The sequence below is a fragment of the Centrocercus urophasianus genome, unplaced genomic scaffold (assembly GCF_019232065.1).
Source record: "Centrocercus urophasianus isolate 14NV4802_14NV808 unplaced genomic scaffold, USGS_Curo_1.0 seq_21, whole genome shotgun sequence".
Lineage (NCBI taxonomy): Eukaryota > Metazoa > Chordata > Aves > Galliformes > Phasianidae > Centrocercus > Centrocercus urophasianus.
In genome coordinates, this window is record NW_024884767.1 from 13,845,296 (window position 1) to 13,873,106 (window position 27,811).

General features: G+C 36.4%; 1 protein-coding gene across 3 annotated transcripts in view; it reads right to left on the minus strand.

Moving 5' to 3' along the window:
* Positions 1-5,788: 5,788 nt before the first annotated feature.
* Positions 5,789-27,811, minus strand: part of SLC27A6 (solute carrier family 27 member 6) — a 38,376-nt gene continuing 16,353 nt past the window's right edge. For 2 of the 3 annotated variants that reach the window (XM_042822919.1, XM_042822918.1), the window contains exons 5-10: positions 19,520-19,714; positions 12,638-12,728; positions 11,310-11,508; positions 10,638-10,735; positions 8,928-9,058; positions 5,789-7,539 (exon numbers count right to left, since the gene is read on the minus strand). In XM_042822919.1, the coding sequence (XP_042678853.1) occupies positions 7,363-7,539; positions 8,928-9,058; positions 10,638-10,735; positions 11,310-11,508; positions 12,638-12,728; positions 19,520-19,714 (891 nt within the window). In that variant the 3' untranslated portion in view covers positions 5,789-7,362. The remainder of the gene's footprint in view (positions 7,540-8,927; positions 9,059-10,637; positions 10,736-11,309; positions 11,509-12,637; positions 12,729-19,519; positions 19,715-27,811) is intronic. The other variant, XM_042822920.1, reaches the window with a different exon arrangement.

Here is a 27,811-nt window from a genome sequence, read left to right on the forward strand (position 1 = left end):
CCCATCTGGAGTAATGTGACCAGGTCTGGGGCCCCCAGTACAAGAAAGACAGGGAGCTGTTGGAGAGCATCCAGAGGAGAGCCATGAAGATGATCAAATGAATGAAGCACCTCCCTTATGAAGACAGGCTGAGGGAGCTGGGCTTGTTCAACCTGGAGAAGAGAAGGCTGCGAGGTGACCTCATTGCAGTCTTTCAATACCTAAAGGGAGCCTACAAACAGGAGGGGAATCAACTCTTTGAAAGGGTAGATAACAGCAGGACAAGGGGAAATGGCTTTAAGTCGAGGGAGGGAAGATTTAAGTTGGATGTCAGAGATTGGTGAGGTGCTGGAACACGCTGCCCAGAGAAGTTGTGGATGCCCCGTTCTTCGAGGTGTTCAAGGCCAGGTTGGATGGGGCCCTGGGTAGTCTGGTCTAGTATTAAATGGGGAGGTTGGTAGCCCTGCATGTGGAGGAGAGGAGTTGGAGATTCACGATCTTTGAGGTTCCTTCCAACTCAGGCCATTCAGTGATTCTGTGAATTCAGAAGACTTAAATATATCCACGTCTATGTGGAAACCTTTTCCAGAGTCATAGCAGCAACAGTACATACTGAGAAAAGGCCTGCAATATCTGCAAGTATTTTCTTTTGGCCTTTGCAATTCTTGGGCTACCAAAAACTATTAAGACAGAAAGTGGCCCCGGATATATATCCCAGAAAGTATTACAGTTTCTATAATTATGGGGAATTAAACATCTCAGTGGCATATCACACTCGCCTATGGGACAAGCCATAGTTGAGCGCAACCACAGCACCCTTATGCTATTTAGGCGAAAAGAGGGAATGCAGAAGGCACTTCCAGCAGAAAGGCTTGCTAAAGCCACACATGTATTGAACTTTATAAATTTATTAAAATGTTATGATGATGGAGGACTATCCATAGCCTGTCATTTTTTTGCAGTTAATGAGGAAAGAATGAATATTCAGGGGAAAGCTGCTGTACTAATAAAGAACTTAGAATCGGGTCAATGCGAAGGCCTGTTCCCACTAATAATTTGGGGGAGAGGTTATGCTTGTGTTTCCACAGGTGCAGGACCATGATGGATGCCAGGAATGGCAGTGCAACCTCATTTGTTGACATCACCTTCATCTGCTGCACCATCATCGTGAAAGCTGTATGGGTACCTGCACACTAAGACTAATGTGTGGGTTATGCTTGCCAGCAACACTGGACAGAACACTCTCTGCTTATCAATATCATCCCCTGATTCCCCATTACCACGTGTCTGGTAGGACTTCCCCTTGATCAAGGAAAATGAGAACAACTGGCTCACACCACTAGTGCTTCCTCAGTTGTGCAGGAAGAGAAGGTCCGGGGAGGAAAATGGATGGTGGACATGTGGGATCAGTGGGTTCCCCCTTGTCCCCGGTGTTGCTACCCCTGCAGAAGCTAGAACTTTTGGGATCAGTAAAAAGAGATTTGTGTGCATTTTTCAAGTATTCTGGAAACGATAAATCCCTTTCATGGTCAGTCAATGCTACAGTGCTGGTGTATAAAAATGCATCAGCCTGGTGTAAGTACACACCCTCAAATACTTCCAAATCAAGTAATTTTTAGTATGTGTATTTTTAATATGTGGAGATTGCACATGGCTAAACATTCCATCATATATTAAAGGAGGGCCCTGCTCCTTGGGCACGTTGACCTTATTAATACCAAATCTGACTGTGATCCTTGCCAAACACCAAAATCATGGTAGAATCTGAAGAAATATTCATGTTTTTGATAAAATTGCAAAGACAAGATTAAATTTTGGAACAGGGAATCAATTGTGTTTGCATCACTCTTCACTCTGGGGTAGCAGCTGCTAAAGCATTAGCTAGTTTAATTAAGCTAGGATGTTGGCTTAGCAAACAGACCAATGCAACTCACAAGCACTTTCGGGCCTGTTACAGGATGTCGACTCAGTTTGTCACAGTGCACTGCAGAACAGAGCTGCTATTGACTTCCTGCTTCTCACACAAGGACATGGCTGTGAGGACACTGGAGGACTGTGCTGCATGAACTTAACAGATCCATCCATCAGCGTATTCAGCAACTGCAGGAAGGTGTGCAGAAATTACATGTGGGAACTTCATGGGGCTGGTTCAAAGGGTGGATTCAAGACCTGGGTTGTTGGATTCTGAATCTAATTAATTTAGGACTAATATGTCTTTTGATTTCTGTGTGCCTTTTAGTCTGTATTCCTTGCATTATTTCCTGTGCAAGAGTTACGATTAACAAAGTGATAAATCATGTACTTGTTCAAGTTAACGACGACTCAGGCAATATGGATCCAGTTAGCAATATGTCAGTGAGCAAGGATGGCAATATCATTGCTTTGGTCAGCAAGAAAACATGGGAGTAAGTAGCTGTAGCTGTAAATACTTTCTGCAACTGTTTTGTTTGTAGGGAGAGCCAGCCTTAGTAGTTTGTCTTATTTTGTAAGTTCTGCTCACAGTTTGTTCTGCTTGGGCTCTGCATCGCACACTGGCCATGCAGATGCGGAATACGAATGAAAAAAAACCATGCAGACTCTGAGAAGAATAAAAGCAGGAGAGAGACTGTGATGGGAGAGAGAGGAAAAGTGCACTTCGAAGCAGGGGATGCCCTGCTTGCACTGCCTATCACATCCAATGCCAGCATGCTCCTTCTTTCTTCTTTCCTGAGATTTGCTGTCTCTCAGGAGTTAATAAGTAATAGCACATTAACTTAGGGATTTTCCATTTCCCACTCATGGAATTGTCTAAGATTGCCTGAGTGTGCACATATCAGCTAAAAAAACTCATGACCTTCTATGTAATTCTTTTTTTATGTTTAGTGTGTTATCAATCAAGGCCTTGATTGAGTTCTGATTAGTATGTTATTAATATAAGTAGTGCTATTATTTTAGAGTAAATAGTGGTGGTAGTTTGCTAATAAACAAAAAAGGGAGAATTGTGGGAATACAAGAAAGACTGTTCATAAGTCTTTCTTCTGAACTGCTGCTGCATGAAAAAGCAACACTGAGAAGCAAGGACAGCTCTAGAAAAAAAAGCCAAAGGAACAGCCCATGGCTCTGGTTGGATAAGCACCTGTATGCATGGCTAAGGAGCGTTTGTGCAATACTTTGTTGACATGTAAAGGCAGATGGAAGAGTTGTAGTCACAGACGGGAAAGCTGAAAGAGGAATCTTGTGAATGTATATAAGTGTAATAAATGATTTGATCATTCACACCTGAGTCCATGCCTCATTGCCACACACATAAATCTATGGAGCCCGAAGGGATTCATCCCAGGACTGAATCATGTAATCATGAGATCTCTCTCAGTTATTTTTCAATGGACAGGCTTCAGTCAGCTGGAAGATGTCAAGTATTATCCCAGTTTTTAAGTAGGGCAAGAAAGAATACTGATAACTACAATCTTGCCAGTCTCAGTGACTGGCAAAATGACGGAGAAGGTTACTCCAGGAGTTACTGAAAAACACTTGACAGATAAAGCAGCCATTGGTCACAGTCAACCCTGACTCACAAGAAGAAAGTCCTGTTTAAAAAATTTAATCTCAGTGTATAACAAGGTTACCCACCTAGTTGACCAAGGAAATACAGTTGTTTTTGGATTTCAGCTAAGCTTTCAACACTTTCTTTCAGTGTCCTCCTAGACAAAAAGTCCAGCATATAAGCAAGACAAAATCATAATGTAATGGGTGAACATTTTGCTGATGGGTCTATGATTATATGACATTATGTAAGAAAGCATTGAAGGAATATTTAAGTATTAAAAATGCTGCACAACAGCAAATGGGAGAGAGGAGTGAGAAATGGGAGAGAAACAGCTCTGCAACCACCAAAGTCACAGCAGGAGGAGCTTGAGCTGGTGACCAGTCACTACCGGATTTCCACAGGTCTCCATTTTGGGAACAGTTCTCTTTAATATTTTCGAAACTTGAAAGTATACTATGTTAGTTTACAGATAATACTAAATTGTGAGAAGTTGCTGACTCCCTCAAGGGTGAAGAGGATTGCAGACGTCTTGACAAATTAAAGGGCTAGGTAATCAGCAATTGCATGACGTTTGAGAGCAAGTGCAAGGCTCTGAAACTGGGACAGGTCAATCCTGGCTATACATGTACTGACTAGATGAAGAGAGGCTGGAGAGCAGCCATGCAGAAAGAGATCTTGGGTCTGACTGCAAGTTGAACATGAGCCAGCAGCATGCCATGGCAGCCCAAATGGCCAACCATACCCTGGGGTGAACTAGGCCCAGGACTGCCTGCAGGCCAAGAGGAGATTTCCTACTCTGTTCTGTAAACACAGAATAGGGAGCTCTCAGAAATATTATGTCAATTTTGGGTGGTCCTGCTTCAAGCCAAGAGTTGGATGCAGTGATCACTGTGGGTTCCTTCCAGGATATTCTGTGCTTCTATGATTCTGTGATCATTTTTTCCCTGTCCTGCTGAGGAGGGGGAGTGCCAGAACGGTGTGTTGAAAACTCAGAGACAAGCCAAGGTTAATCCTCCTCAGTTGGGCAGCTTAGATATTTCTTCATCTCTCAAAAAGCTCCATTTATTTCTATTTGTGGGGGAACAAAATTCAGGCCATGATCTGCTTGGAACTTTTTATTTATTTACCTTTCCCTGGGGATCCTGAGAAGGACTTGTGAAACTAGCTCAGAGTGTAGCTGTACTAACTGTACCTAGTCCTAAAAGACAAGAGACTGGGTATGTGTTGACTCTCATAAAATTTTACATTCCTTATATGGCAATTCTAATTTCAGGTTTTTAATTTTTAAAATAAGGTTCTTTTACCATTGAACATCATCCCCACTTGCAAAAGTAAACTTCAAGATACATTACTTTAAAGCTTGGAAATAATTACTTGTGTTTATTTTCATCTCCTTCTTTTCTTTTTTTAATATGAGGCCAGCACTGCAGCTGCCCACCCACACTCAATCATCCAGTAGTTGCTTTAACACCAGCACAAAATATCAAACTTCCCAGGAAAAAAGTTATGCATAGTTTTGCAGCAAGACTCAAGCCCTCAGTCAATTCCACATGTTGACCTGAGCATGAGGACAGGAAATGAACAAGTTGGTCAAAGTATTTCAACTTTCTCATTCTGAAAGGAAGAGCCTTCCCAGTACTTTAAATAAACATTACTATTATTCATCCTAACTCCAGTGCCACTTCAGTAATTGGTAAATAGCACATTTTGTTGTAACATGCTCCAGTGCATGTGCTGGTATCCAATCTACTTGCTAAAAGAAAGAAATGGCAAACAATATGCTATTTTTACACAGTCCCTGTTGCTTTTCCTGTTTTTAATTCTTGATACTATAGCCATCCTCTCTCTTGGAGATAGCATATGGGACAGAAAGACTCTTTTGCATGTCCTTGAAAACAGGCAGGCTCTCATGGATACTCTAAGGAGTAGCAAGGAGCTGCTGAAATTCAGTATATCCCTAGTGGTTGGAGTTAGGAAACCAACACTTGTGGGCTATTCAAGCTTGCTGTGTCAGAAGAGTCCTGCTGCTGCTGCAACATATCTCAGCACAGAAACATCAGCCAGCATTCTTCATAGTTGACAGTCTGAAAATGTTTTCCCTCTTGTAATGCTCTTTGTGCCCTAACATTCCCATTCAGAAACAGTCTTCTTCATCCTATGTACTTTAACAAGTAAGTCACCAAATGGTGATATTCCCAAACTTTTTTTTTTTTTCCTGGTGGGGGGAGGAAGGGGAGAGGGAGAGCACAGGGTGAAAAATTATTTACATTTCTGCTTGCCTTTTTGATATTTCTTTTATTCTCATTCTCAATGGTAGAACATCTACATTAGTCTTAAACAGTACCAGATTTTGTAAAGCAAAATAAGTCAAACTCGTAAATCTAGCATCAAAATTGAGCATGTGATTTAACTCTTCAGCACTGCGAAAAGCATTTGGCAGAAGCTTTTGTAATGGCCACAATCCATTACAGGATAACACTGTCCCATTATTTTTATTATTTGAAGAGTGCACTGAACCACGGTATTAAAATAAACTATTAAAAAGTATTTAAAGCATACTATTAACAAGTACATAAGTAATCAGTCTTAAACAGACGATGCAAAATTTGTTTAAATAATCTTTTTTTTTAATTTTGTAAAGAATGGCATGAGAATATATGATTAAGAATTTGTTTTTAATCTGCAATATTTTAGACCCAGGAAATAATAATCTCTGGCAGACACTAGTAAGAGTAAAGAGGCTATTTTTATATTTTTATATTGTTAGTCAATATGCGTAACGTAGAACACAAATCATTCTTCTTATGCTTGTATGGGAACTGTTGAGTCACGGCCTGAACCTCTGATTGATCCCCTGAGGCAAGCAATGAGTCAGCTGCGGCTGCGGGAGCACGGGTGAAGGCAATCCAGTGTGAGCACAAGGGGTGGAGCCCCTCATTTAAGACCTCATTTAAGAGCTGACTGCCACTAAGGAAGGATCTCTTTCCGGAGATTGTTCCTCTTGTAGTCTTTTTCTGCAAGCCCAGGATGTGGGCAAGCTTTCCATTCATTTCTGGTTATCCTGCTCTAACGCAATAATCTTTCCGGCCTAACTTGCCTGTATAGTTATTGATTGTACACCTGTATACTCGTTGATTATACAATCCTACATGAGTGATTTTTTTTTTTCCCATTAAGTGTGGACACTGTCTACTTTTAATCTGTTGCCAAACACTTCACAACAGTTTGGTCTGTCTTCATACTTTGACTCTCTAAAGAGTCAGTTCAACACATGAAAGAGTATGGACTAGCAGGCTCAGTAGTGATCTTTGTATAAATTCTTTAATTTCAGCTTTGTTTGGAGGGTTTTCTTCTGTTTCATCCCCTTTTGTTTTATGTTCCATTATAAAACTCCTCCATGTAAGATTTTTCTTCTAACCACTTCCAAGTCTATATTTTCTAAAGCAAATATTTGAAAGTATATATTAGATACATTTACAAATATGTTGCTGGCATAGTTTGTCTGCATAGAATTAATAGCAGCTTCTGTCAGTACACTTTTGTTATGTTTGATCTTTTTTACTTTGTATCATACATGTTCCTTTAGTTCTAAGAAAAGCTATCAGATTCAGCACTTATGTTCTAAAATTAAAATTTCATTTTTGTTTTACAGGTTCTTTACTTGTATTTGATCTCAAGTGGTAGTAAATTACTAGTGAACTAAGGTAAGTGAGGAAAGGTACAATACATGTTTGAAAGAAAATATGAACTACATGAAATATTAATCTAGATAACATATCAATATTGGTAATAATTTTTACTGCTTTTCACATAGTAGCTCATAGAAACTGTCCCTTAATAGCTTTTCATTGGGTTAATTAAAGTTTGATTTGACCAGATAAGATTCTCTCATATACTTCTTTGGTTAACAAGATATATGTTTGCTTGGAATTATCTAAAAAATAAAGAGGATCCGTAATGGTAGATGGATTAAAACCTTCGTCCACTAATCTAAATTTTTGTTGTTTGAAAGTTCCAGTCATTTCCATTGTTTCCTGTAGGAGAGAGAGAGATTTATTATGTTTTGACTCACACTTTCACTTGTTTTTATAAGTCCTAATTGATACTGTTTGGTCTCATTTCTCTAGAAATCATTTTTCTCAGAACTTCTGTTCTGCTATGGACCAACACATGTTGATAGAGTGAAAAGAAGCTGCAGTCACTTGCAAGCAACCAAGGGTTGTGAGAGTAGTGAGGCACTGGAACAAGTTGCCCAAAGAAGCTGTGGATACTCCATCCCTGGATGTGTTCAAGGCCAGGCTGGATGGGATCCTGGGCAGCCTGATCTGGTGGGTGGCAATTTTGCAGCAGGTTGGGACTGGATAAGGTTTGAGGTCTCTTCCAACCCAAGCTGTTCTATGATTTTTTTTTTCCTCCCATGTGAAACCTTTGTCAGAGACACCACTAAACTCTGCAGTGATTACTTTATTTATTTTTCATTTCAAACTGAGCTTACGATTTACTACCAATCCTAGATTCAACTCCTCCATTGCCACTCTGATTAAATTACAGCTAAATCTCTGACCACAGTGCTCCTTTCATTGTTAAGCAATCTTGGAACGTTCCTAATTGACTTGTGAAATTTTAGTGCAATTGTTGCTTATCCCTTTGACCTGTCATCAACTCTCGATGCAACCATTAAAACTGCTCTTCATACTTTCCCATACTGCATGGACATCTGAGAGTATTTCTTTCTCAAGTTGTGCCAGGGAGATTTAGGCTGGACGTTAGGAAATACTACTTCTCCAAAAGAGTGGTGAAGTGCTCAAATGGGCTGCACAGGGAGGTGGTGGATTCATCAACCCTGGAGGAGTTCAGGGAAGGTTTAGACATTGTGTTGAGGGACATGGTGTAGTGAGAACTACTGCTGATAGACAGTTGAACTGGATAATCTTGTAGGTCTTTTCCAACCTTGGTGATTCTTTGATTCCAGCATCCTCGTTCCTCCTTCTTTCTTTTGAGCTCCACTTCATGACCTCTCTTCTTTTATCTTGTTTGTTGTGTCTCCTGCTTTACCTTTCTACTCTCTCATTTTCAATGAATAAAATGGATTCTAGGTTATTTTCTCCAGTTGAAATAGTTCCCAGTTTAGTAATCCAAACCTCTTGTTTTCCCATGTGCATGCTTCTAATCTCCACAAATGCTTTTGTATGATGTCTCTTCTTACTGATTAATACATTTCCTCTCATTTTAAAATAATCTGCAAATTGCATTGCCTTTTTTATGTAACTCCTCCCCTAAAACTCCATTAATACAGTAAATAGGACCAGTTCTAAAATAAAATTATCTGATATCTGAACATGAATTTTCTCATATTTCATAAGACTTCTCAGTGCTCAAATAGCATAGATGTTTGTATGCACAAAGCAGTCATCCAGCTTACCTGGACTCTTAGAAAAAGAGGACAGGCATAACCTGGGAGATATGTCACTACTTGTTTATACAATTGCTCCAGGTTGATTGCTTTATTCTGCTTTAAAATAAGAGAGGCCATTCCAGCTCTTCCTTCATGGCCTAGAGAAAAGGAAGTGAGACGAAAACTTTACAAAAAAGAAATAATGGTGGACTGACAATTACATATAGTATTCTGAGTTTCACTAAAACAGTAGGATTACACTTTGATTTTGTACAATGTTTCACTCTTTGGAGATCAATCAGGTGATGAGTTAAGCAACAAATTCACTCTTCTCTCAAAAACAGACTACACATGTGCTCCCCTGGATTAATGAATTGACTGCTCTTTCACATTCAGCCTTTCCCTCTTGCCACTATGTCCTCTCAAAACTGTGGATCTTAAAGTTGTCAACAGAGAGAAAGATTAACAGCCTTGATCCATGTGAGTGGAAAGACAGTAGGTTTATGAGAGAGAAAAATGGGTAAAACACAAGAGAAATAGAACTCAACAATGAAAGAAACCCTTCACATTTTAACTACTGTTTGAGTAGCAACAGCTAACCCTTTTTCTCTTGTTTATCTTTTTTTCCCCCCCAGTGCTACAGTTTCTGTGAGGGAATTTATTTGTGCCCTGTAAACTGGCTCAGCTATTTCTTCATACAGATAAGAATCAGAAGGTAAATGTTGTACATGAAATGAGGAGCTCTCATTCTTTTAATTCTGATTTTCAGTCAGTACTCTTCAATATGATTTTTCTTGTGGCTTTAAACTAGTGGCAAGTAGCACCCTTCTCGCATTTTAAGCTTATAATTTTGTAGGGGTTTGACCTTGGGCAAGGGCTAAATATCCACTTCTCTCACTCACTCCCCTCTCCCACATGACAGGATAAACTGAAAGAAGGTGAGAAGACTCATGCACCAAGATAATGGCAGTTTAGCAGGGAAAGAAAAAGGCGTATGCACAAGCAAAGCAAAAAAGCAGAATGCATTTGCTGCTTCCCACTGGTAGGCAAAAGTCCAGCTAAGCAGTGCTGAGTTACCAACACTGCTTCAGCCACAAAGGCAAAACACAGCACCACACAAGTTGCTAGGGAGAAATTCATTTCCCTGTCAGCAAGACCTGCTATACAGTTTTAAAAGCCTTTAGCATTAATGTGAATGAGGCCCAAATAACCTTATGAAAATTAACAAAAAAAAAAACCTGAAAAGAAGGTAGTTGCTTTTAAGTAATTTCTTTTTTTTCCTTTTTATTCCTTGTAATGACCTTGGCTTTCTAACATTCTTGTCCGTAAAGAGTTTATAAGCCTTAGTTAAAATCTAAATAAAATAGAATATATTCATACACTTTTCTTTAAAGCTATGTTAACTCTTACCTTGCTGACATTATTTTATTCTGACACATGAAAATGTGGATTTTCCATGACTGTCAAAATAATAAAGCTTGAAACTTTAGCTTATGCAGCTATCACAACTTCATGAAAGATAATTTTTCAAAAGTACATATTATATGCACATAAAAATGTACTGCCTCATTCAGAAACAGTTGGCATCTTCATTATCTACGTACACACTCTAGCTACATATTAAAAAGATGAGTCAATTAGAAATGACTCATGGGTTTACAACATGAAATAAAAGAGTTACAAAGGTTAACAACTAAACACAGAGGATGGAAAAAATAAAGCTGAAGCTTCTTTTACCTGGTACTGATACGCCATACACATTTGCTTCTTGTATGAAATCCATCATAACAATGACATCAGAAACTTCCGTTGTTGCAACATTCTCTCCTTTCCATCTAAAATGTGGAAAACAAAATATTTTTGTCCTTTGGAGATATATAGGCATATCTTTAAAAAGATTCCATTCATTTTAGATTATTAATAGCTCATATTTGTTCTTGCTCATCATCTTGGTACATTGATCTTATTACCAGTGCTAGTAATTAAAGTGTTACTAGATATTATCCATCACTATGAAGTACAATGCTTGTTTATCATAACCTGATGATTTAAAAATTTTTATGTATATCCAAATATATCAGATGAGACCACAGCTTAGTATTTCATGCATTTTTATCTGTTTCTGTATCCAGTTCTCCTTGCCAGCAGCAAAATTACCATTGGTAAGTATGATCACTGAAGGATTGTTCAAAGACCTGTAATTCCTACAAAACTGGAGATGAATTATCCAGCTCAGTAGGAGCACTTTTTGCAAAATGAAGCCCCTATCATCCTTCTCAAGACCATTACATACTGCATCAACGTACTTCTAAACTGACCACTTCTAGCTGAAAGCAAATAGATCACTATTATTCTAACCTACATGTCTGTTTTTTAATGAAGATATGTAAAAAGAAATATTGATTATACCTGAAGGTATCTCCAATCCTGTCCCAAAAATACAGGAAATTTTCATGATCTTGAACCATTAGGTCTCCAGTATTAAAATAAAGATCACCCTTCTTAAATACCTCACTGAGTAACTTCTTTTCTGTGTGTCTCTTATTGCCAGCATAGCCAAAGAAGGGGTTCTTTGCATTCACTTGGGAAATGAGAAGACCAGCCTCACCTATACAAAGAAGTGGAAACAAATGTAAACTTAAAATACACAAATCCCATACATTGCATTGCTGTTAATTTGCTACACAGCACTTTACAAAACCAGGAACCAAGTTTAGCAGGGTTCAGTATTTAAGCCCAAATTATAAAAGCTTAATAATAAAAAATAAAACCTGTTACCACTGCTTTGCAATTCATGTCACCTCTGTGCACATAGTGATCATAAACACACAGAGCAATATTGTCTATTCAAATTTCTGTTATATATTTCTTCTTATTGACTAAACAGTTCTCATCCATCAATTCTGAGCTCACTAGTGCATTTTTTTATCATCTCAAAGTGCACAGAGCAAATAGTATTTCCTTCTTCCTATACCTTACTGGATTTCTAGTGATAAGCCTCAACTTTAACAGCTCCCTAATCAGTTAAAAAGCCAGTGTATCTAAAAGAGCAGCTGTTTGACCAAAGCAGTAAATCCTTAGTTAGGCTCAGAACTTCAGAATTTCTGAGAAAAACTCTGAAGACTTTTTAGTAATGTGATAAACATCACTGCTTTCGTTTTTTGAGTAAAATATAGGAGTTTAAATATAATTCTTCTTCCTCAAAAATTAAGGAGATATATGGTTAGGATATCTTGGTATGCATGTCACACTTTGAAAATGGGTATAATCAAGGGATACTACTTTTCTGATAAGCATTTTGAAGACAGTTATAATCAAGCAATGTATTTGATAAAGCATATAAAGGAGCACTTTATCAAAAGCACTCAATGTCTCTCCAAAAAGCACTTCATCTAATTCACCAGTCTTTCTCATAGATCTCCCAGGCAATCACCTCAGTATGCTAACTTCTTTTAAAAAAGGCACATTTCCTTCATATCTAGAGACCATATCACACTGTCATTTTTCCACACTGCTCTTCTGTGAATACATCCAAAGATTTCCTAAGTTCTTTCAGTGTCAGCACTGCAGTGCTTAATAAAGTCTGTCTTACATCAAAATTCGTATTGCTTTTGTTAGAATTGATGATTAATAGTTTATGTTGGTATCATACAGTATCCCAATAGTAAGGTCTCTTAAAAAAAAAGATCCTGGAAGTGTTTGCATTACCATTGTAATACATTGTAATACATACTTACCTCTCTTAACTTTCTCACACCAACCATGCTTATTTCTAATTGGTTCATCTTTCTGGAAATCATACTTGATTAAATCAAATGGGAAGAAAAGCTGAAAAAGGGAAAAAAAGGTCGTTTTTCATCTACACAGTGACATCTAGTGGCAGCAGATATAAGCAAGAAAACTTTCAGTCTTGCTCATCTCAGAGTAGAACAGTTTCATCTGAAACTGAAAATATTCTGTCTGTAAACTTACACAGTTTCCTGGAGATAACTGACACACAAACATTTTTGTGATCGTGTAACTTTCAAAATTACTTGGTGAAGATACAGAATTGTATTGTTCATTTTCTTATAAATGAATTGTGGGACCCACATATCAGTAGTACAAGGATCAGAGTAGTAGAAGCATACATTAAATTTGAACTGTCATCTTTAGCTGATATAAAATGGCTTCTTGGGGTATTATGGTGTCTAAAACAACAGGGAATGCACATTTTTAACTGCTGATCAAAAGAACGAGGTTACAGTGTGCAAAATCAAGTCATGATCCAGAAATCAGACACTTTTTCAATAAAGCCAAGGGGATTTTTTTAAATCTAATACTTTACTGTAGCTCTTAAATTCTTGAATTTGATAAATGCTACACAATTTAACTTAATTTCAAGATAACCACTTTATTCTTGATAAGTAGAATGGGTGGTATTCTTCTTAAATAGAAGATATTTCTCTTGGAGTCTTTTCTTTGCATTTCTGCAAATACATGCAGTACATTAAATTGCTGTACTGTTTCACTTCTTTTTTGCATTGATATTTACTAGTTCAATAGGTTTCATAAGACAAAACAAATGCATTGAATAATGTGAATAAGAATGAAATAGTGTGATATGTTATTCTGATATTTGTGCTTAATTAGAACAGCAGCACGCCCTGCTCATGTTCATTTTCATCTATTTGCTCCTTCAGAGATCAAAATATATGTCAGTATCTGTATTAGACTGTTTGATGCATTATTTTATGTTGTTTTAACTGCTCAGAAGCTAGTTAGTACTTTAGGTCATCTAAATGACCACTGAGATTTACTATTTATGCTACTGGATACATCTTCTACTACTTCCAACTCTGGAGTATTAACTACGCCTATTTCAGTTTAATTGTTGAAATAAATCATGCAAATACACAATTGAAAAGAGAAAACAGCACATATTAGACATTAGATATTCAAAATGAAAGTATAAGCCAAAATATTTTCTACTCAAACCGCTGTTTCTGTGCATTAAACTTTCTTTTCATATTAAATAGTAGAAAATGAAGGCACCAGAGCAAAGCATTTAGTCTGGTTACTGGCCTACTTTTCTTTGATCTCATTTAAAATTTACTGGAAAACAGCCTGAATCACTGAAGCACTACTATATTATTTTCACAGAATACTGCAGCACTCATGATTTTAATCTGTATTTCATTCTCCAGAACACTATGCAAAAGGATCAACCAAAAATCAACACTGATCTCACTGAAACATAAGATTATTTAAACTGCAACATTAGTGTCTCTTACTGTGCCACTTTTTTTGAAAATAGTTTTGAAATTCCCACCGTTTCAATCTGCAGTCAATGAAAAAAAGAACGCACCAAAAATTCATTACAATACTTGATAAGTGAAAGCAGAAGCAATACTTTTTTTAGCTATTCTGTCTTTCCCATCCACTGGTCAATGAAATTCCAGGAACAGATGTGAAACTTTTGCCTGTGAATAAAGTTTTCCAGGATGTTAAGACATGGTTAAATATGGCTTTGTTTTTAAACTAGGAGTGATCTCTTCTGCCATATTTGCCCAGGGAGGTGGTGGAGTCACCGACCCTGGGGGTGTTCAAGGAAAGGCTGGATGTTGTGTTGAGGGACATGGTTTAGTAGGAGCTATTGGGAATAGGTGAACGGTTGGACTGGGTGATCTTTTAGGTCTTTTCCAACCTTGGTGATTCTATGATTCTATGATATTGTTCTATAGCTATGTGGAAAAAATCATAATACTAATTCAGCATTGCTGTTTCACATAAGATGCTTTAACAGTTGAAACAATTTCCGATTTGTTATCAACTGCTCTTTTCCAATAAATATGACTTAAGTGTATCTCAACTTACAGATGATTATCATCCAAACAATTTTGAGTAAGAAATTTAGAATCATACAGTAAGTCCTTAAAATACATTTATAAATAAAATTGGAATAATCTTTCAGGGTTGTCATGGATTATTTTTAGTTTTTATTATAAGCTTCACTGGATTTCATCAGTTCCATTCCCATTGCATATTCTCTGCTGTCACATAAAATATATTTCAGAGCAAGATATAGATTTACATACATATTTGATAGATACTGAGAGTACACCTTTTTCCCATAACCAATTTCTATATATACACATGTCATAATACATTAAAACTTTTAATGTCATAATAACATCAATCAGAAACATTAGCTACACAGAGATGTATATCAAGTGTAAACTTCAGTCATTTATTGCTTGTATAATCATCTATACACTATCTTCTCTGCAAAAAATTTCAAGATGGTATCAAAATTCCAATCATCTAAAATGCTAGCCAGAGTTTTCCACTATTCTGTTCACTGAGTCTGTGTTTACATTATGAATATCCATATTTAGGGATTTATTTATATACTGTGTAACACTTTCAAGTAATCCCTCATATAAAGAGTATAGTGTGAAAATAACCAAGTGGAACAAGAGCACTGCCTGAAGTTAGCATTTCATACACAATGGCTTCTTAGATATCTGGCAATTGCAATGCCATTCACCTATTTTTATGCATTAATTTGTGTCTTCAAAATTATTTAGGAAAATAAATGTATAGAACCCCAATATTTATCAATACGACTTCCAATCACAACCACCACTTGTCAGGTACTGACAGAAGACTTACTTTCCTCACTTGGAGTGCTCAATTTGTCTTTTATAGCTGTATCCTTTGCATTTCACCTTCAGAAACTGCCATGTTGTCGTTGGGTACAACAGAAATAAAATGTCTATTTAGTTTTTCTCCATTAAAAATATTATACCTGGAATCTACCTGTCATTATTCCAGCTACACGTTTGATATATGTATGGATGGACTTTTATACTGTATTTAGTTCATCTCCATGCCAGTGCAAAGTGTACATTTCTTCCTTTAATCTATCACATAATCACACAAATCTCTTTTCCCCTTTTTCAAACTTCTTTCTATTCCCAGGTAAGTAATTGTATTCGAAATTCCCAGAATACTTGTTTAAGGGTATTTCTTCATACCATCCCACGTCAAAATAAGATTTCAAATGTTGTTGTACTATTTATTTGCGGAAACAAGATAATTTAGTAACCAGATAGGTGGGTTTTCCTTGCACTATTCTTTGCTTTCCAGAAGGAGGCAATCTCCCTTTCCAACTTCAGACTGCTCAAGAGTCAGAGAGCCAGAAATAAAGCTGCTCTCCCTTGCGTGTCGGTAGATATTTAATAAATGTCATGAAAAATAGGAAAAACAAAAGTAACAGCTACACTTCAGAATGTGTTGTCTAATAATGTGAAACCTGTAAGACATATTTAAAAACAAGAAAGGCCTGAAATAAGTGAGTACTAACTTATGTCATTACAATATAGAATGATTTTGTGTCACAATACTTGATTGCAAAGTAATCAAAAAAACACATACAGAAATAAACAAACTTAAGAATTTAAGTATGAAAATTTATATATCTTATGCTGTTTTCATGATTGTGTCTCTCTCCCTGCATCTCCTTGGCTTTTCTACAACTGCACTGTACATGAAACTTTGCTCATATCAACACTGCTCTGCTTCAGCATATGGGTGAACTAGCTGCTCCCGCTAACTAGTGAGTGTCACAAAGAAGACTGAAGAAGCTGTTCCAGAAAGACTGCATAGGAAACAAGAGCAAAGCCCCAGCAGTTAATGTATTAGAAAACTGATAATTTGACACATCTAATTATTATACTGAAAAAAATAAAAGGGTCATGTGCCATTTTGTTCTGCTAGCAGAAATTCTTTGATAGAGATTGGGTACATTATGTAACTACAAATGCTCTAGATCAAAGCACACTGGTTATGAAATGATGCCTGATGCTGCTTTGGAGAAGCCTTTGAGAACTCTCAATTTGGAAGATAATCTTGGCTGATCTGTTACCATGTAATAGGGGTCATATAAGTTACCCAACAATCTAGCTAAACATACCATGTCCACATAACTGAGGTGAGGTTGTCTCTGCATTGAATCTGGTTTTCAGCAACAACCTTAAGTCTTCTCAAACTTTACAGATACGGAATGCCAAATTAATGTACACTGGTGGAACAACTGGCAGCCAGTGTACCTCAGATCCCATGGAGAACAGTAATAGCTAAAAACTGAGCCTGTGACAACAATGTGCTTTAGTTACTTACAACAGAAGCTACAGAAATAACTGAAGACTTACTATGGACTTACTTTTAGGGAAAAGAGAGTATTGAAAAAGATAGAATGTACTCCGATGTCAGGTCAAGCCAAATGTAATGAATGGCTTTTTATAATTCAAAACATCTCTTATTATCTTTCCATATACATACTGAGTAAGTAAGCAAACAATCCCTAATTATCTTAGCAGATTATGTTGATGTTTATATAGACTACACCAGTTCTAACTTGGAGCAGTGCACAAAGTAATGTAAAGGTATCTAGTGGAATCAAGTATTGCATTTATTTATTTTTAATTGCAGTTTCAAAAGGTATTTTTCGCTTAATACGCAGCAAGTGTCTTAAATTTTAAGAGTGATCCTTAAAGAGGAACAAGTAGCATGCTTCATGTGCAAAAAAAAAAAAAAAAAAAAAAGCCCAAAATACTAATCTTCCTTTTGGAAATCAAAAGGCAAATTTTATTAATATATGAAGTGCTACTACTAACATATGCAAAAAAACAACAAACAAACAAACAAACAAAAAACAACCAAACACACTAGTTTATTAAATATACAGAAAATGAAGTCAATAATTAGGTAATTTCAAGTCTGATCTTCTCTATGATGAAACCTACATATGGTATTTCCAGGAGATTGACTTCTGACTAAATTGTCAAGAGCTCTAAAATTCTGAGAACAAATTTACTGAGGTTTTGAACAAATGTAAAATTTTGTAAGAATTTTTTTTTTTTTTTAAATAGGTTTACGAGCAATCACAACACATGGTTTAGTGTCCTCTGAAAAAAAAAATGTAACATTAGCTCTAAGGTTCCTAATTCAGCTGCTGCTCCTTACATTCCAGATCACTGATTCCCTGTAGTGACCTGTATCTTTCTAAAGATACCTGTTGGCACTTGATGTCCACTGTGTATACTACAGACTATCAGTAATACATAACACAGAAAATCAGCAAAGTCTGATTTAGTTCCTGAGCTCCCAGTGGCTCCTGAAAAACTCAGCAGCTCCTGCTGTCTCTCTTTTAATGTTTCCTCGTTTCTCCCTGCAAGGTCTAATGAAACACCAGCTCATGTGCTCCTATCCCTGAAACAAAGATACAGTCTACACCTTGTGACTACTTGTGAGGTAGTCTATGTGATGCTGTACTGAAAATGTGGACCCTGGAACATATAAGCTGTAAAAAAACCCATTTGTCTTCATCTTAAGCCACTTCACACAGATAGGTTTCCAGAAGGTGTTATTCTCTGTGAAAACAGATTGGACTTGACATTTTCCTATCAGCTTTCTTCAGAAGCACAAAAATCACTTAAAATATGAGGATTTGGATACACAGAATTGGTTACTTCTGCAAATTCTAGGCGATGTGTATAATCTTGTTATTTCAGAAGTACAAATTTGCATGAATAGCAATATTAAATATCTAGTCTCTCTGCTAGTAAGCTGTACTAAGTAATCTTTCATGTTAATATCTAAAGCTTGAGACCCATATTATTTACTGACCTCTGCAATCATTTCAAAATAGTATTAATAGGATCCAAAGGGTGAAACCCATGAATTTCTTGGTGAAATACTTAAAGGTATGTGTGAGAACGTACAAGTTGTAAGTTGACCCTTTTCATAATTCTTCATTTACTTGGATACATCAAGAAGAAGACAGTTTGTATGATACAAATAACATCTACTGTTTCTCAAGAGATATGACTTTGCCAAAACTACAGAAATGCAAGAGATGGACTTGCAAATACAAAAGTACTGCCATAAGTACTGGACAAAAAAAATTTCTACGTTAAGTAACCTAGAACAAAATAAATACAGAAGACATGGCAGACAGCAGGCATGGAATTTTTATATTACTGTAACTGGTACTTTCTGTGTATTTACATAATATTTATATATATGGAATATATATTCTTTGAAATTTCAGAATAAGGAAGCAAATTACATGAAGTACAGTTTGAGTTATATATAATTATATGTAGGTATAAAATATCCCTTCAAGTTATTTATGCATTACTTTATTACTACCAATTCTCATTTATGCCAAATATCCACAGAGTATTATATAATATAAATATACTCTTTGTGTTTACTTCACATATGCTATGTTCGTAAGTACTAAAAGAAATCTAACTTCCATTTTTGCCCTTTAATGTAGTAGAGACCTGATCCTTATATTCAGAATCTACTAAAAATTCTCCTAAGAATGGCAAGGCATTCATGAGTTCTGTGGACTCTAAAACTTCCAGTGTTACTGCTAAAAACGTAACTGGGTTGGGTGCTAAGCATGACCAGTGATACTTTGACAGCCAAGATTTTACAGACTGCCAATTAATCTTGCAATAACAAGAATGTTTACCTTATACCTCAAGTCCCATGTCCTGTGGTCAAACCAATAAATACACTGACTTTCAGCACTCCATTTTACAAAGTATAATATAAGTAGTCACCTTATAAAAGAAATTGGTGCGTCCAACAGATCCAATTTTTCCTGTGTGGTTCATGAAACAAATGTTTCCTTCAGTGGCGCCATAAAACTCACAGATCTTAATAGCACCAAATCTGTCTAAGAATTCTCTCCATACATCATTTCTTACTCCATTTCCAACTGCTAGTCTGACTTTGTGATTTTTCTCTTCATCTTTCTGTAAATTAAAAAAAAAAAAAAATTAAATTAAACCAGAATATTTTGATAACTACACCTGATTGTTGCACATATGTAAAGAAAGCTAGCATAACTAACCTGTAGCTACAAGTTAGAAAACTCAAAAAACAATAATTTTTTTTTTGTCTTGTTGAACGTGTAAATGATTGCCTGCATAATAGCTACACTAATTTATATAAGTGATTACATATTGTCTCCATCTGTCTTCAAGCAGAGCAAAATTAGAAAACTGGGAAAATTATAGGCAGGCATTGTTTCTGGTAAGTAATTAAAGTTAGCAGAGATTAATAGTAACTTTCTTGTGTTTTCAGACTGATTAAAAGAAACAATCAGATCCCATACACTTGTAATACCTGTTTCTTCCCACACACTGCGTATGAGTCATTTTCCATATTTTTTTAATATTAAGACTTGCAAGGTTTTGTTCAACATTACTTGCTATATCAATATAGGCTATATACATAGTGATCTTGAATCTTTACTGTTGTCAACTCTCATGTTTTATTACAAGAAGCAGTATAGTATGTGTTCAGCCAGTTCAGTGAGACTAATTTTATAAATACTTTCCCAAACCGTATGACTGCATGGAACACTTAAAATGCAGTCAGATTTAAGCTGAAATGCCAGAAAGCAAAAGACCCAAAATGTGGGTTGTTTTTATTTCACCTATTTTAAAACAGGACTCCCTTTTTAATCAGTGCAAGTGGCAATACAGAATACCACACAAATGAGACAATACAAAATAAATACAGGTACCATTCTGTTACCATATATCTTTAGAATTCTGTATCACTGCAGTATTCCAACACCATCTTTATGTATCTCTGTATATGTATACTTATGCGTATGAATACAATCTATATACATATATAAACATACATGCATACATATTCTCTTTCCTTTATATGCATATATCTATAAATATGTGTGTACACACGTATATGTCCCTATTTTCTTTCCTATTCCAGTCTGTCCTTCCAGCTCTAGCCCAGGATAAATTAGGTAAGTCTTCAGAATGAAAATCCATTTTAGCACCTTTACTCTGGCATAAAAGCAAAAATAAAAAATAGAACAAAACATTACTGGGAAGAGATCTGGTCAGCTGACTCTGTATTCTGCATGTTAAAAACAGGAAAGTTTCTACTGAGTATATAGACAAGACTTTCTCAGAAGCTCATTGATGACTGCAATTCGAGTAGTTTTTCACAAAAGTAGTAAATTCTCATTTCTGTCACAAAAACTGACGCACAGTAACATTTCAAGTTCACCACCTAAATCCTGAAAACAAATCAAGTTTTTTTCTGTCCCCTCAAAATCAGTAACTTGGAAAATTCATCATCCTGTTTCAGAGACTTTCTTCAGCACTTCAGTAAGGAATTAATACATTTCACTAAATGCAGACAGCTCTTGGCAGATTACAGTCAAAGATATTATTCTGCTATACTACCCCAAACTACATCACTCACAAGCCTCCTCCAGTTACTATTCTTTGGGTTTTTAAACATCAACTCAATTCTTCCATTTCTTCTTTCTCCCCTTCCACCTCTCTTCTACCTTTATGACTTGATAAAAAGTAATTTCTGGTTGCATATACACAAACTTCACCTACTTTCTGCAAAATCATGCACAACAAAACCATCCATGAACGTGACCTGTAATAAATTGTCTAAAACAGGCCTAATTTTGTAATTTGTAGAGCAATTTGTTTTTTCTACTTTGTATGCAGTACCACAAAGCAGTTATGTAGATCTTTATATATCTGAAGTAATAAAGTATGTTCCACATTCAAAGGTCAACAAAGGTTAATACTGTCAAGGAACTATATATATATATTTATATATATATAATTATATGTAATTATATATAATAATTTTATTATTTTTCTTGTTTTAAAGAAAGTGTTTTAGTTTTACTTCGAACATAGTCTAGAAAGCCTTTTATTTCCCCCATAATATCATCTGCCATCTTTGGAACATTCCAGTCACCTTCACTTAAAGCTTTTCAAAATGAGATATTTTCCTTAGAGTTTCAGTGCTAATCTGAAATTAATTTATGATTAACCAAACTGCAGTTACTCCTCACTAGCAGCACCAAATTATTCAATGTACTGCCTCTTCAAAGAATATGAAAAATCACAAAATAGATTATGTTCATCCAAAATGAACAGAAAAGACAAATAAGTATGTATTTATACACACTAATTTAGTGGGTCATTCATCAGTTTGGGAAAATCCTAATCTTCTAAAGCCACATTAATAAAAAAGGTGAATTAGAGTCTGTATTTACATTTCAGATTAATAAAAGCATGTTGAAATTTTGCTGAAAAGACAGGCTAGGATGAGGGAGAAAATAACATACACTGCTTATATGTTTTTCAAAAGGACAAGTACATCATCATTTGCAAGCACAGCTATTTCAATTCCTTGAGTTCTTCATGTTAATTTGGCCAGTTTCTATCACTGCAGTACAAGAAACGTAAAAAAAGGATCACTGAATTTCCCGAGTTGGAAGAGACCCAAAAGGACCATCGAGTCCAACTTCTGCCTCCTCAAAAGAACATTCAACATTCTACTCTACATCTGGAAGCATTGTCCAAATGATTCTAGGACTGCAGCCAGTTTGGTTGCATTGGGAGCCTGTTCCAGTGCCTTTTCCTAACACACAACCTTGCCCCTCTCCCCGCGCCGACACAGCTTCATGCCAATCCTTCAGGTCCTGGTCAGCCCTATATTGTGCTTGCAACTTATTTTAGGAAGTATTCTCTTACACACTAAGCCTTTCACAAAAACACGGAGAAGGTGTCTTGAGTCACCTAAAACTCACTGTAGAAATCAAGCTTTCTTAAAATAAGGAATAATAATTCAATTAACATTCACAGGAAGATAAATTTTCTACTAGACTGCATTCATGCATCTGCAATATTTGTGATTTAGGAAGACCATCACAGTTATAACTATCTGTTGATGAAAGATTCCCAACAGGTTCTGCAGGTCTTTCTGGGAAAAAAAAAGGATTAAAACTAGCCTATGCTTTAGCAGTCCATCACCTACAGGACTGGAAACTATAAGTACATGAACAGTAAAGAAAATAGATTTAGCCATTGTAACACTCACTTCATGATTAAATCTATAAATATTCATTTACTGTCCAGCTTTTGGCCAAACGGTAAATATTGCAGGCGCACATATATTCCATAGGCACCACAGCAGAATATTCAAGCAGTAAATAAAATACAGTAAGTAAAAAAAAAAAAAGGAAGGAAGGAAGGAAAAGGAATGACAGTTCCAAGATATTCTAGAAACATAGTTAAACGATGCACAATTAGGGTATTCTATACAAATGGAAATCTGAATAAATATGCAGGAACAAACTATGGCACTAAATAATTGTATTTTGAATTTCTACCACATTTGAATGGCATTCATCAACTAGCTTCACATTGCTATAGGACACAGAGGTATAAGATTAGGAAGGATTTCAAGGAGTCACCTAGTGCACATCTTTGCAGGGAGATAAACTCTGCAATCACAAACAACTGAACAAGCTGCAGCTAGTCAGTCAGATACAGTGCCACAGCTGGTAGGCAGTAATTGCATGCATCTTCCTGCTTCAGTATGGGGATTGGACTAGGTGATCTTTCAAGATACCTTACAATCCCCAACATTCACTGATTCTGTGATTCTGATGCAGAAAGGGAATACCTAGTTAGCAGTTCCTACACTAAAAACTAAATTTCCTCAACTCATTTAGCAAGAGCCTTGCCCTGGCTAGCTGTCACAGATCAGTTCCAATAGTACGTGTCCTATGATAATTTCATCATGCTTTGTGTTTCTGAATGTGACTAATAGTTCTTGATGGGTGATTGCAAAAATAGTATTTGTGATATAATTTTAGAATATCAGAATGTTAGAACACTTTCTCAAGTTTTGAAGTTATTTATCTTCTTGCACTGTGATTTGATTGAGTAATTCTGAAACAACCCATACTCATTTATTTCTAAAGTAAAGGTGAAAATATTTTAATGCTTTTCTAAAGCACTACCAAGATAGCATTGTTTTTACCTTACATCCAAAATTTCCTTTGGTGCATTCAGTCAAGATCTTTGAACCATATACAAAATAGTTGCATACATTTTAAATGAACTTCTTTACAAACTGTTTCTCCATTTTGACTGCTTGTTTCATTTGTACAGCGATTAACTGACAAGTCAAGATCTGCCTTGTTATATTAAATATCACATAGCTAGGATTCTTCATCTGCCAGTCTTTTCCTCAAGTGTTCTTCATAAACTATGTCAACTGTTTACATAACTAAGTTGCTGATTAAAAAAAGAACTTTAAAGGGCCATCAACAGCTTATTAGTTGACTGTGGGAAGGACTCATGACTGCAGCTATATAAAAGCATACCTAGCAAATGCATTAGAAAAATCCAAGAAGAAAGGTTCATTGTCCTACTTTTATCGTTTGTACAGCAGGAGAAGCTAACTTGGAGATAAGCAAAGGCAGCCTAAAATGTTTCCTGTACTATGTGCTCGATTAAACTGTATGCAGTATAGGGCCTAGGAAATGAAAAAATCTGTTAAATATATAATATAGATAGAACACTAGGACTTGCAGAATGTATATTCACTGGGTATCTGTTGAACCATTAGCCCTGTTAAAAAGAGACAATCAAACGAGAGTTATTCTACTGCCATTAGACTTACGTACGCACTAAATTCTTCAAGATATATGCTTACATTCACTTCACAGTAATACCTCATTATAAACTGCTATGGGATTTTTTAGTAACATACATAACCACAACTATAAAATACAGCTTTTGAACAGAGGCGCCAGAAGGAATTCTAGGAAGAGGATACATGCATTCGCTTCAGGAATTTGCTGTCTGCTATTTAGTTTAGCTCAGTCTCATGCTTTCATTAATTAATATGTTGATATTCAGTAAAGGTATGTCCAACATGTGGCCCACGGGCTGCATGTGGCCCTGCACAGCTAGTAATGCAGCCCCAATTGATTGTAAATTTGCAACGTTAATATGTGGTTTTTAACAGTAGTTTAGGGACAGAGACAACTACAGCTCAGTGCCCCATCCAGTCTGACCTTGAATGTCTCCAGGAATGGGGCAACCACCATCTCTTCTGGGCAACCTGTTACAATGTTTCAGTACCCTTATCGTATAAATCTTTTTCGTTTTATATCCCATCTAAATCTCCCATCTTTTAGTTTGAAAGCATTTCCCCTTATCCTGCTGTAACAGACCCTGATAGAGTCTGCTCCCTTCTTTCTTCTAGTCCCCCCTTATAGACCAAAAAACCACTCTCAGGTGTTCCAGGGCCCTTTTCTCCTTCAGGATGAGAAGCCCAAGCTCTCAGTCTGTCTTCATAGGACAGTTCAAAGCAGAGGGCAAGCTCACCTTCCTCAGCCTACTGGCCACATTTCTTTTGATGCAGCCCAGGATACAGGTGGCTTTCTGGGCTGTCAGGGCATTAGGTATTCCACTGTTGCAGCAGAACATGCGTGCAGTTACTGCATACAAGCTGTGGCACTGTATCTGGCTGATTAGTTGCAGCTCATTCAGTTGTTAGAGGTCGCAGAGTTTATCTCCCAGCATAGGTGTGCACTAGGTCACTTCTTGAAATCCCATCCCACCCAGCCTCATAACTCTATGTAATTAGTTGGTGAAATGCCATTCAAAGTACTTTGTGCTTGTGAAGACATGAATTTTTTTGTTATTAAGCAGATATACAGTTTCTCTTATTTACCTAATAAGCTCCAGCTTATGTTATTTTGTAAAATAAATTAATAAATTTACATGTTTACTGTGGAAGAAATATCCAGAATTCTACTGTAGTGCTGACAAATTTTGTACTTTTCACTATCTCAAAAGCTCTCAAAAAGTAGAAAATAATTCACAGTATGTTTTTAATTAGTTTTGCAACTCATATTTCATAATTTTTTCTGCTGTTCCAATCATGTAAGGCAATTCGAGAATCGGTTTCAAGATTGCATAAAAAATTACCATTTTTTTTGTATTATTGCAACTCCATTTTCAGTCAACATATAAACACCACCTGCAAATTTTCAAATGGACTGCACACAGTTGCAACCAGATATTCAACTCAAATAAAATTTGATCATGCTTCTTCACTTTTCTTTTACTAAGACCTATTTTACTGGAGAAAAATTTGCCTTGCTTCATGCCTTATTCATGTCATCACTTTTTGGCAGTACATACATTTGTGTACAATTATTTTCTAGGATGAAACACAGGGAGTACAATTAGATCAAAAATCTCTGACAAACACCTTGGGAACTCACCAAGAGTTCTCAGCAATCCAGACATTGACACATTAATTACAAAAAAACAAGGTCAAATATCCAGCTAGTTTTATGGGTTTGTTGCCTTCTTTGATGTTTTAATAAAAATATATTTTCTAAGTTTTGTTACATGTACATATTCCTCTTCACTTGATGGCCCGGGGAAGCCAAACGGCTGGCCACCATGATCTATTAGGTTTAAATTGGAGTTTTATTTCTTTAGCTCTTCTAAAGGAAATGTTTTCTTTAGCTGTACTTTTATTTCCTCAGAAAATATCTAACCAGGAAGAAAAGTCATTTCTGTCTGTGTTTCACACAGTAATACAGATTAGATCATTGTCTTTTTTTGTGAAAGCCCCAGGAGTCCATGTGTCAAAATAAGCTTCATAAAGCTTAATAACTCACAAAACTCATAAAACATAAAAGTCAATTCAGAGCATTAAAACATCTACAGAATCTCTGAAGTATACTGTAAATATGGAGCTTCCCTTTGTAAAACTGTGAATGTGATTTCCAGCCTTTGGTATCATGATATCAGAAACGTCATGGTCAGGAGAACTAATGATTGTCCCCTTCTACTGATAAGACTACAGTCCAAATACTGTATTTGGCTTTGGAGCTCTGGATACAAAGGACACTGAGTTTCTGTCAAATCTTCAGAGAAGAGCAACAAAGCTGGTGAAAAGAATAGAAAACAAGACAAATGAGGATTGCTGAAGGAACTGGGGCTGTTTAGACTGGAGAAGAGGGGGCTTCAGGGACATCTCACTGTTCTCTTACCTGAAAGGCTAAAGTGAGTTGGATGGTAGTCTCTTTTCTCAGGTAAAAAGCGAAAGGATGCAAAGAAATGGTCTCCAGTGGTACCAGAAAAGGCTGAATTTGGGTGTCAGTAAGAATTTTTTTCATGAAGACAGTTGTCAAGCACTGAAAAAGGCTGACCAGGGACTATGTGGAACCTCCACCCCTCGAGATATTTAAAAGACATGTGAATGCAGCAAAAAGGGACAAAGTTTAGCAATGGGACTGAGTAACTCAGGTTGGTGGCTGAAGTCAAAGTTCTTTCCCACCCTAAATGATTCTAACATTTTCTGAATGACATCAATAGTGGAACCAAAAAGATGACTGTCTAAAGAAACAAGCTGTAAAGAAAGGAATTCAACAAAATACAGGACCTCTTAAAGTCTCCACCAGTCTGGAGTCACCATACTATAACCACCAGCTGGTACCTCAGCTAGCCTTCAGTGCTCATCTGTGTGCTTCCTAAGGTGAACAGAACTACAGGAACAAAACAGAAGGCTTTCAACTTTACCCTTATTGGTGAGAACCAAAAACCAGACACACAGTCATCCTGTGGGCAGGTTCCAAGAGAAACAGGCCAGTACATTTAAACAGAAGGTAGTAGCCAAAAAGAACAGGGTTGTAACCTGTTTTTAAATCCTGTTTTAAAATAATGCTGTTGTTGTAGCCATGACAGTTTAAAGCTATCACAAGGCAAAGTTTGTAATAATATACAGTTTATGTTTTATTAGATCAGTTGATGTAACCTTGAGGCAAAAAATAAAAATAAAAGCCTTCAAATTCTCAGTCTGTCTCTAAGCTTCTTCATCCGAACATTCCATTTTCTCTATTAAGCTTTACTAACTTGTACAAATACTGGTTTCAGCCACTGTTAATACTAGTAAATAAATGACAACTTGGATTAAGAATGCTGCCTGCTTATGACATATGTAACTGCTCAAACATCTTTAAAAATACA